Consider the following 10,962-nt stretch of genomic DNA (forward strand, 5'->3'; position numbering starts at 1 on the left):
TATGCTAGCATGCTAATGTGGCTGAATGGTAATCTTCTGTTCAACAAACAAAAGTCATATGCTAAGTGCTGTGGAGTAGCATCATCTTACTGAAGCTAATTGCTAATCTAACATCAGACTGGTATTGGGATGCTAACGTTTTAAAATGCTAGTGCTAATGTTGTCAGTCAGCTGTAGATGAATATGTTAACACTCTAAAAAACATGCTATTGTTGCTAATGTACATCATAGCATCACAATGCTCATTGCTAAAGTCCTTAAAGTTGAGTTGTGGTCTTCAACGTCACAGAGCATCCACGCATTCATGTAGCGAAATGCTAGTCCTCGGGACGTCCATTTTATCATGCTAAAATCAAGAACTATTTTCGTTGCAGTTTCTCATCGTCTTCCTAGTTTTGGGTCCTGTTTTTGTATCATTGTCAGGGAATCATCAAGAGGAGATTGTCTTCAAAACTCTTCCTTGATGCTAATTGGTAGCGAGGACGGAGACACCAGGCCACTGCTGCTGCTGGTCACCATGGCGACACTGCCCGACGACGATGAGGCGGGTTGTTGTTCCTGCTGTTGCTTCTTTTTACTGATCTTGCGTTCTTTGGCACGCCGGTTCTGGAACCAGATCTTCACCTGGAGGACAGAAGACACAATTGCTAGCGGCTAACTATTATCTCACTTTTCAGTTTGCTCACCTGTCGCTCCGAGAGACTGAGGGCACCGGCGAGTTCGGTCTTTCTGCGGATTGTGATGTACTTGCTGTAGTGGAACTCCTTTTCCAGCTCCAGACGTTGGTGGTCCGTGTAGACCACCCGGTACTTGTCCTTAGTCCGTGTCTTCCCATCTATTCGAGCATATTCCCTGTTAGCATTGGGCACACAGGAAGTCACAGCTGTCTACTTCCTGTTTAGTCAAAGACTAGGTTTTAGCCCCATAAAGTTTAGAACGAGGGTTTCTGCAACAAAATGGGGTTTTAAAGCCTTCCAATGGCTTTTGGCTAGTGTTTAAATTTAGGGTTTTGTCTTCAAAGTAAGGTTTTTAAACTCCTCTGGGGTTTACAGCCAGGGTTTCAAACTTGGTGTTCGGCCCCAAACTTAAGGTTTTAAAGCTTTTTCTCGGGTTTCAGCTCCGAACTAGGACTTTAAAGCCTTTCCGGGGTTTCCAGCTAGGCCTCAAACTTGGGTTTTGGACCCAAACTAGGGTTTTAGAGTGTTCCTTGGGTTTCTGGTAAGGGTTTGGAACTAAGGTTTCAACCACAAACTAAGGTTTCAAAACCTATCTAGGGTCATGATTCGTACACCCTTTTCATGACCAAATTCAAGCACTTTTTAAGCACTTTTAAAGCCAATTTCCCAATTTCTGAAGTACCTTGTATCTTGCTCTCCACCCCTGTCCTCTTTGGTGCGGTGCATGGAGGGCGATGATGCTCCACATGATAACACCGTACAAACTAATGCCAGCTGCTGCTAGTCATGAAGGAAGAAGGAATTCAATGGCAAAGCAAAGCCACCAAAGAGGGCAATTTGGCATCATTTTTAAGCAGAAGTGATTTATTTATTTTTCATTTAAGGAAGGGGTAAACTCATTTTAACTTGGGGGCCACACGATAGAACAAACATTCTCTCGGGGGCCGGATTAGTCGATTGAGGAAAAAGGAAAAAAGAGAGAAAGAAATGAGGGAAAGAGAGGGAGAGAAAAACAGAGAGTGTAGGACAAGGAAAGAGAAAGGGAGAAAGAGAAAGACAAAGAGAGAGAGCGAGGGAGAGAGAGAGAGAGAGAGAGAGAGAGAGAGGGGAGAACAAAAGAGACAAAAAGAGAAATAGTGAGAGAGGGGGAAAGAAAGAAAGAGAAAGAAAGAGATCCAAAGAGACATTGAAAGTGAGAAAGAGTGGAGAGAAAAGAGGAGAGAAAGATAGAAGGGGAGAGCAAGAAAAACAGAGAAAGAAAGATAAGAGAGAAAAGGAAAAAAGTAAGAAAGAGCAAAATAAGTTAAAAAGACACAGAGAAAGAAAGATACAAAGAGCAACAAAGAATGAGAAAAAGAGACAGAAAGAGTAAGAGAGAGAGAGAGAGAGAGAGTGATAGAAAAAGGGAGGAAGAGAGAGAGAGTGATAGAAAAAGGGAGGAAGAGAAAGAGAGAGAGAGAGAGAGAGACAGAAAAAAAATACAACTACAGGGTCTTTGTGAGAGGCAACATCAGGTGAACCATAATTCCTGCAGCTCGTTTTTCTCTTGTGCTTGCCTTTGCGTTGTCTCGCGGGCCTGATTCAATCCCTTAACGGGCCTGATCTGGCCCGCGGGCCGCCCGTTTGACACCTGTTATGTAAGGCATGGTCTATCGAGTCAGACTGCCAGGAATCATGGCAACCATTTCGAGCATTTACAAGCACTTCACCCATAATTCAACCACTTCACAAACCTTGAATTTGCATGCAGGGAATAACCCGATGGGACTTCTAGAGCAGATGTTTCCGTATGTGGCTAGCCCAAAAAATAGACTTACACTATACGTGAATGGATACAACTGTAACCTCGACTATTTATGGATAAATACAAGCATTTTCGCTGTGGCGGCAGGGAATAAAACGGAAATATCCCAGAAATATCTATCAATACACATTAGACTCTTTAAGCAAATAAACTGGAGTTCTAAAGTGTTCTAAGGTGTTTCGGCTATGCTTAGCCAGGACGAATCGGCCAGGCCATTTGCTCCACGTTAGCTTGTCGTTAGCGCGCCGTGATGGACAATAAAATGCTAAACACACACTGTGACACTCATCGGCTCGAGAGCAACTAACGTCTTGTTAAAAAGTCACAAGAAAACAAACACGAATCCATTCCTTGTCTGTTCTTAGAATAAAATAGACCACAGGGTTACTTATCATACACGTCGGATTGCTAATATCGTAGTATCATGTGTTTTGTGTGTATTCAATTATATTTAGATTTAGATTTTTTTCCTGTCTGAATAAAACTTAGCTTAATTAAAAGTATAAGGACATTATACTGTTATTATTATTTTGGGTAATGTAGTTTTTATCAGTATTAATATGGTTATAATGGTTTTATTACTATATATTTTTGGACATTACTCGTATGATGATGATATTTTTGCAAGCTGCAAAAGGTAATCGTAGAAATTACTATTAATTACAATTTCTGATAGAATTCTTCATTATTATCTATGACTATTATTTTATTTTTAACTTATTTCTAAATTAAAAATGTAAGACTACTTCAAAAATGTACACAGAAAATAGCCCACGTCATCCACAGATTAACACTAAAACTTGTTATCTTTCTTTTAATTTACAGTCAATCTGATTTATAACATTTTTACTCGTTGTTTTTGGAGACAAATAAATGAAATATATTATCAAAACTTTGACATTTAAACAAAGTAATACTGTGATTCGGATATGGCGTATCAAAATTAGTGAGACTATCCTTTTCACTGGTTTAAATTAGATTAGATTACATTGGATGAATTACAACGTCAGGGATGAAAATAAAATTGTTGCTATAATAGTATTTTTATTATTTATTCTAGTATTCCTGTGATATGTAGCAGTAGTAGTAGAATATATTATTAGTATTTTCAATTTATTTATTTTAATAGAAAATATATTGACGGAGAATTAAGTTACATTTTGTGAAATTATTTGCTATTATTATAGTACAGTTGGTGCTCCTACAACTCTATAGTACAGTACGTGTATCTTTAATTTCTTTTCTATGTTAGGCAAGAAGTTCACAAGGAAAAAAGTTACATTTCGGGGGAATCATGGTTATTAATAATAATAATAATAATAATAATTTCCTTGTATTGTCATTCTGTGTAACAATGTACACAGAACGAAATGTCGATTGCACCTGACCCGTTGTAGCGAGCCGATGCAGCCGCAGCCAACAGAGGGCGCCGCCGACCACTTTTTAAGTCTTAGGAATGACTCGGCCGGGGCGCGAACCACCGACCTCCCAGTCTATAATTAATATTTGTAGTTTTAGTAACAGTAGTATTATTAGTGGTGTTATAGTACAGTATTTGCATTTTTATTTCTTTATTTTATCAAGGAAAATGATAACAGGGATGAAAAGTTCATTTCCGGGAAAAGATTTTTTTTAATTCATTCTGGTCTTAGTAGGGATGGGAGCCACCAGACTGTACTTGCCCAAGACACACCATAGGAAATGATGCCCCGATGACTCTAGTGGTAAAGGGATCCACTCAACCACCCCACAGTATAGTACATGTATCTTTAATTTCTTTATTATATTAGGAAGGATATTCACAGAGAAAAAAAGTTACATTTCGGGGCAAAAATGGTTTTTAGAATTAGTATTTGTAGTTTTAGTATTAGTAGTATTATTAGTGGTGGTATAGTACAGTATTCATATTTTTAATTTCTTTATTTTATTAAGGAAAATCATAACAGGGATGAAAAGTTCATTCCCAGCAAATAATGTTTTATGAATTTCCTCGTGGTTAAGGGATCCACCCACAAAACCCACCAGTAATAATAGTTTTAGTATTACTGTAGTATAATTTTTATGATTAGTGGTTATGTAATACAAGTTTCATATTTAGTTTGTTTCATTTTGTCAAAAATTGTTATCATCCCCAGTAGCAGTAGCAGTACAGTACGGTACAGTACTTGTATCTTTAATTTCTTTATTTTTTTGGGAAATATGTTAACACAAAAAACTAGTTACATTATAATAATAATAATAATAATTTCCTTTGTATTGTCATTCTTTGTAACAATGTACACAGAACAAAATGTCGATACACCTGACCCGTTGTAGCGAGCCGATGCAGCCGCAGCCAACAGAGGGCGCCGCCATATTACCAATTAGGTATGAGTCGGCCGAGGCGCGATTTTGGAAGAATCATTGTTATTACTATAAGTACAAGCAGTATAGTATAGTATTGTATTTTTTATTATATTCAGGAATATGTTAACAGGGAAAAAAGTTACATTTTGGGAGAATCGTTCTTCTTATTAATATTATTTTCATTAGTAGTAGTATAGTTGTAGTTTTAATATTAGAAGTATTATTATTAGTGGTAGTATAGAACAGTATATTAATGTTATTAATTTCTTAATTGTATTGGGAAATTTGATAACAGGAATAAAAAGATAGATTTTGGAATATTTATAGTTATTATTTTTAATATAAGTAGCACTGCACGGTATTAATATTCTTGATTTCTTTAGTTTATTAGGAAATATGTTAACTGGGAAAAGGCAGTGGAATCGTTGCTATTATAATTGTTATTACAATGAGTAATGGTAGTTTTAGTACTAATAGTATTATTATTAGTGGTAGCATGGTACAGTATTCATAATTTTAATTGATCTAATTTTGGGGGAAATGTTAACAGGGATAAAAATTACATTTCGGGGGATTTTTGTTATTATTATTAGTGTTAGTGGAAGTAGTTTTAGTATGCATAGTATTATTATAAATGGGAGTATAGTCCAGTTTTAATTTTGTTCGTTTAATTTTTGTTATTATTGTTTTTATTTGTTGTGTTTTTAGTATTAGTAGTACAGTATTTGTATTGTTAACGTTGATTTACAAAAATGATAATAAAAAAGAAAATAATTTGTTAATTACTCATCTTTATTTAGTCAAAAATGGACAAAAATTGAATGTTTTTTTTGGGGTAGTTTTGGAAGTCTTACTTGGGTTAGCGAGCGGCGTCGAAGCGCGTCGAATCCACTCATAGGCGCTCCTCCTTTGCGGGGATCCACCGGAGCCATGACCGGGGCCAGCGGGCGCGCCGCCCAGAAGCGGCGGTGGTGGTGCGGGTGGCGGAGGCGGCGGCCCGCCGAACTCCGGAGGACCGAAACCCAGGTTAGGGCCTCCGGCGGCCACGCCGCTCCCCGGCGGCCCGGCGAGGGCGGCCGCGGCGGTCACGAAGTGATGCGCTGCCCAGTCGTCCCGCGCGGGCGGAGGTGGCGGTGGGTAAGCCGGGCCCCAGCCACCCCCGGCCGGGCTGTTGGTTGCACTCTGCTGGGCCTGGTGGGGGTCCGCTACGATGCCGTGCGTGGTGGGGTGGTGGTGGTGATGATGGTGGTGGTGGTACCCCGCGAAGTCCGTGTACTGCGCCGGGCCAGGGACCGGGAAGTTCTGCGGGCTGAGGCCGAGGCCCGGGTGTCCCCTGACGGGGTTCTGGTGGTACATGGGGGGGTCTTTATCCAGCTGGAGGTAACTCACGTACATGTTGGATGGAGGGGTGAGGGGTGGGCGTGATGTGGTCCGATGGGGAAACGTGCCTTTTCACCTGCTGCCCCCTGCACACCTCCGTTATAAATCAACGGCCCTGTCACGTGGTCAATTTTATGGCTTTCACCTGAAATCCCCCACCCACGCCCCTCCTCCTTCTTGCCTCCATTTTAGCGTCGGCTTCAATCTTTTAAAACGTTTTCCGTTGACATATGTATGAGATAATTGATATTTCTTTATTCTTATTTTATTTTATTTTTATTTTATTGTATATTACTTTAATTTATTTTATTTTATTTTATTTCATCTTATATTACTTTAATTTATTTTAATTTATTTCTATTTTATTTTATTGTATATTACTTTAATTTGTTTTATTTTATTCTATTTTTATTTTATTTTATTTTAGAATAGAATAGAATAGAATAGGAATTGTCATTATTGACTTTAACAACAACGTGGTGTATGATACCACTCCAATATAAACACGCAATAAAGACTTCATATTTAATTTAATGTTACTTTAATATTGTTTTATTTTATTTTATTTTATTTTAGAATCGAATAGAATAGGAATTTTCTTTATTGACTTTAATTACAACGCGATGTACGATACCACTCCAATATAAACATGTAATAAAGACTTCATATTTATTTTAATCTCACCTTATCTCTCATCTCATTAGCTGCACCGCTTATCCTCAGTAGGGTCGCGGGGGTGCTGGAGCCCATCCCAGCAATCATCGGGCAGTGGGCAGGGGACACCCTGAACTGGTTGCCAGCCTATTTATTTTAATGTTACTTTAATATTCTTACAATACTGCATTCATTCTGTGATTTTTATGGACAATATAATTTAGTTTTAAAACGAAAACAATCACCAGAAATGTGGCGGTTATTTCGAAATCAAGAGTAAAGTTTATCAAAAAGAAATATATAGAAGGAGATTTGGGTTCCTCTGATGAAGAAATATATAGAAAATTTAGGTTATTATTATCAAAGAACGCCAAGAAAAATTAAACATGACTTTTAAATTAAACAAACAGAATATAATAGAATAGAATAGAGTTGGAAGGCTAGAATTATCTTTATTGACATTAATAACAGCGTGGTGTGTGAATTGTTTAAAATGAGATTAGAACTGGTACTCCAATCTAAACACGTCATAAAGACTTTATAATTACTTAAATATTATTTAAATCATTTTGATAATATCCGTTAATTCCGTTGACAAATGTATGGGAAAATTGATATGCATATTTATTGTTTTATTCTTATTTAAAATAAAATAAGATTACATAAAATGGCCTTTGTTGCGCAATGTTGCTGCAAATGTCGTTGCACTATTTCCCAATGCACGATTTCTGACACACATACATCTACTAGCACTACTTTTAACAATTACATAACTTTCTTAATATTTTTTTTATTATTATTGTCAGCCTTTTACATGTTTATCCCGTATCGTCACGTCCAATCTCGTTGAAAACAATGCACACATGTTTAATCAGAGACAATTCTATTTTATAATCAAATATTAAAATCCAACACGTTTTTGTATTAAAACAAGTAAAATGTTTTCATTTTAAGACGTCTTTTCCAAATGGTTTTAAATTCATTAAAAAGTTATTATTTTTTATTATTATTACGATCCCTATGATAATAATTGTCTTCTCACATAAAAATAACAATAATAAAGGCAGTCCAAAAAATTAAATACATAAAGGAACTATTTGTAATTTATATTAAAGACATTTAACATCAGTTTCATCTTTTTATCCTCAAAAAAATCGATTTAGGATTATTCCTCACTTAAAGAAAACACAATTCCACTGTTATTCTGAATAAAAATAACTCTTCTGACATAAAATAACGTAAATATATGACCCACATAAAACAACTATTATGAATTTCTATTAAAGACACATGACATCGGTGTAACGTTTTTACCCTCAACAGAAAGTAATTAAAGAATACGTTTTATGTAAATTAACCTCACTAAAAGAAAACACAAATCCGTTGTTATTATGATCCCTTCAATAATTCCATCCATCCATTATCTGCACCGCTTATCCTCAGTAGGGTCGCGGGGTTGCTGGAGCCGCTCCCAGCTATCTTCGGGCAGTGGGCAGGGGACACCCTCAACTGGTTGCCAGGGAACCCTTCAAAAATGGTCTTATAAATAAAACCGTGTTGACTAAACATAATAAAAATACAAAAGACTTTTACAAATGATTATTAAAGACATTTGACATTGGTTTATTGTTTTGCCCTTGAAAAAATGTCCAATTAAGGACTATTTTGAATTCATTAGAATTAGAATTGACTTGATTGTCACTGATAACAAAAGTTAATATCGATTGGACATGGCACTCTAGGATAAGCATAAATTAAAGAGTTAAACGATAAAATAAGATTTAAAAATTAATATAGGGTAAGATAGGTCAATATTTACAAGGTAGTGCTTGTAGACCGACCAAATTTTTCTGAAAAATAGCGCAATGTCAATGTCCAAATTAAGAGGGAGGGAAATAAAGTATGAATATATTTTTATTTAAATATAAATAGAATATACAAATTTTTATTTTAGTCATCTTTGTTTCAAATATGTTAAAAAAATATGTTTGGTTGTGTCATGATGACTGATTAGTGTCACCTGTGCCTGCTCGTTTAGCGCCAGCCACTTCCTGATTGGTTCCCCGTCCTATTTAAGCTCAGTCCTTTCATTCGCCTGTTGTCAGTCCGTCAGCGAACCTCTGTTTCTACAAGGCAAGCACTTTGACTCTGACTCCCGTCGATCCCTCTTTTAGGACCCGTTTTCCACCTGTCTGTTCCTGATTTCCCCATTTGTCTCTGGCTACGATCTGTTTTTTGACCCCAACCATGTTTTGCTCCCCCGTCCTGGCTTACGACCCGTTTTTGATCCCGACCACGTTTTTGCTCTCCTGTCCTTGCTATCGACCTGTTTTTTCCGTCTTCGACACCACGATCTCCCGCTCCGGAAGATCCACTTCCGCATTTGGATCATGATCCGATTCTGTGAGCGGCTTGCTTCCCGCCTCCAGCGAGCACCAAACCGTGGCGCTGCCCTTCCTCTTTACCTCAATAAACTTGTGAGAAACGTTACGCATCTGGGTCCTGATTCCATTCTGGTCGTGAAGGGTTGGTTGGTTGACAGGCGACACAGGTTCAGGGTTCGATTCCAACTACCGCAGCCTTCCCGTGTGGAGTTTGCATGTTCTCCATGTAGCTGCGTCGGTTTCCCCCGGGCACACTCCGGTTTTCTACCACATTCCAAAAAACATGCAGGTTAATTGGTGGCTCCGAATTGTCTCTGAGTGTAAATGAGCAAGCTAACCCTGGGACTGGCTGGCAACCAGTTCATGGTGTCCCCTGCCCACTGCCCAAAGATAGCTGGGATGGGCTCCAGCACCCCCGCGACCCTATTGAGGATAAGCGGTGCAGATAATGGGTAGTTGGTTGGGTTAGGGTTGGTTTTCTGCTAACCACACGAGTCGTATGGGGCACCTTATCCCATGGTGTGTTTTGGGCAAGTACAGCCTGGTGGCGCCCAACCCTCTCCAGGCCATAACGATTATTTATGGACTTTTTTTCGTCACGGGAGTTAAATTTACACTTTTGCAAATCAAAAAATTGTATATAAATATGATAAAATCATATTATAAAAGAACCTTAGAAATATGATCTTGTTTATTTAAATACTAACACTCTTTTGCTTACTGTATGACTAGAATAAACAAAAAATAATTCAGATAAAATAGACATTTTTAGTTCTTGTTTTAGAGAGTTTCAGTAAAAAACGAGCTCGAGCGGGGGTCTTTAAATACAATCTGACGGTTGTTCTTTAGAGTGTGTGAAGTTTTGCAGCATGGCTAAGGCCTTTTATGGATTTACGATTTTTTTTTATCGTTTTACACTCATGACTTTTCTTTGTGGACGGCCCTAAAGGACACTTCATTAAATGCACACACTCTTCAACTTCTGCTCGGTGGCGGAAAAAATACTCATCAATTAAATGGTTTAGTGGTGCAATTAATTTCTACGACTTGAGAGGAAAATTGTCCAATCAAAACCCTTTTTATTAAAAAGTAAACAAGTCGGAAAAACATTGCCCCTGTGTCATATAATGCATCAATAAATACAATTTCATTCTGAAGAATAGAATAGAATAGAATAAGAATTATCATTATTGTTCCTAATAACAACGTGTTATAAATTGTTTACAACGAAATTAGACATAGCACTCCTATATAACATGTAATAAAGACTCTTTTTTAAACTTGATTAATGAGTTAATAATAAACTTTGCTTTTATGGACAGAAGAATTGGGTTTACAATAAAATCCATTAATATGCGTTAGTTAATAATATAATAATAGTTTAGATTCCATAATTCAAAGTAATTAAAATACTGGTATGTAAATAAAGGAATTTGGGTTAGTATATATATATTTATATACTTTAAATTTGCTAATTATAATCAAGGCATACCAATAAAATTAAACTTTTCTTTGAATGTGGAAACATACAAAATAAATTCAAAATTAAACAATACCCACCCGCGACTGGCTGGCAACCAGTTCAGAGTGTCCCCTGACCACTGCCTGGGATGGGCTCCAACACCCCCGCGACCTTAGTGAGGATAAGCAGCGCAGAAAATGGATGGATGGATAAACAATACCGGGCGTCCATTTTGAGTCGCCCGTCGTTAGCTAA

The 10,962-nt window shown here is 37.4% G+C and overlaps 1 protein-coding gene across 1 annotated transcript; it reads right to left on the reverse strand.

The window, feature by feature from the left end:
- cdx1b (caudal type homeobox 1 b) lies at positions 1-6,269 on the reverse strand. Its single transcript, XM_088321235.1, has 3 exons — positions 5,682-6,269; positions 687-835; positions 1-624 (listed from the first exon to the last, which is right to left on the reverse strand). Exons 1-3 carry the CDS (start codon positions 6,220-6,222, stop codon positions 448-450), a joined length of 867 nt encoding a protein of 288 aa, XP_088177361.1. The 5' UTR covers positions 6,223-6,269; the 3' UTR covers positions 1-447.
- Positions 6,270-10,962: the final 4,693 nt, after the last annotated feature.

The sequence above is a fragment of the Urocampus carinirostris genome, chromosome 17 (assembly GCF_059441175.1).
Source record: "Urocampus carinirostris isolate Australia breed hairy pipefish chromosome 17, RoL_Ucar_1.0, whole genome shotgun sequence".
Lineage (NCBI taxonomy): Eukaryota > Metazoa > Chordata > Actinopteri > Syngnathiformes > Syngnathidae > Urocampus > Urocampus carinirostris.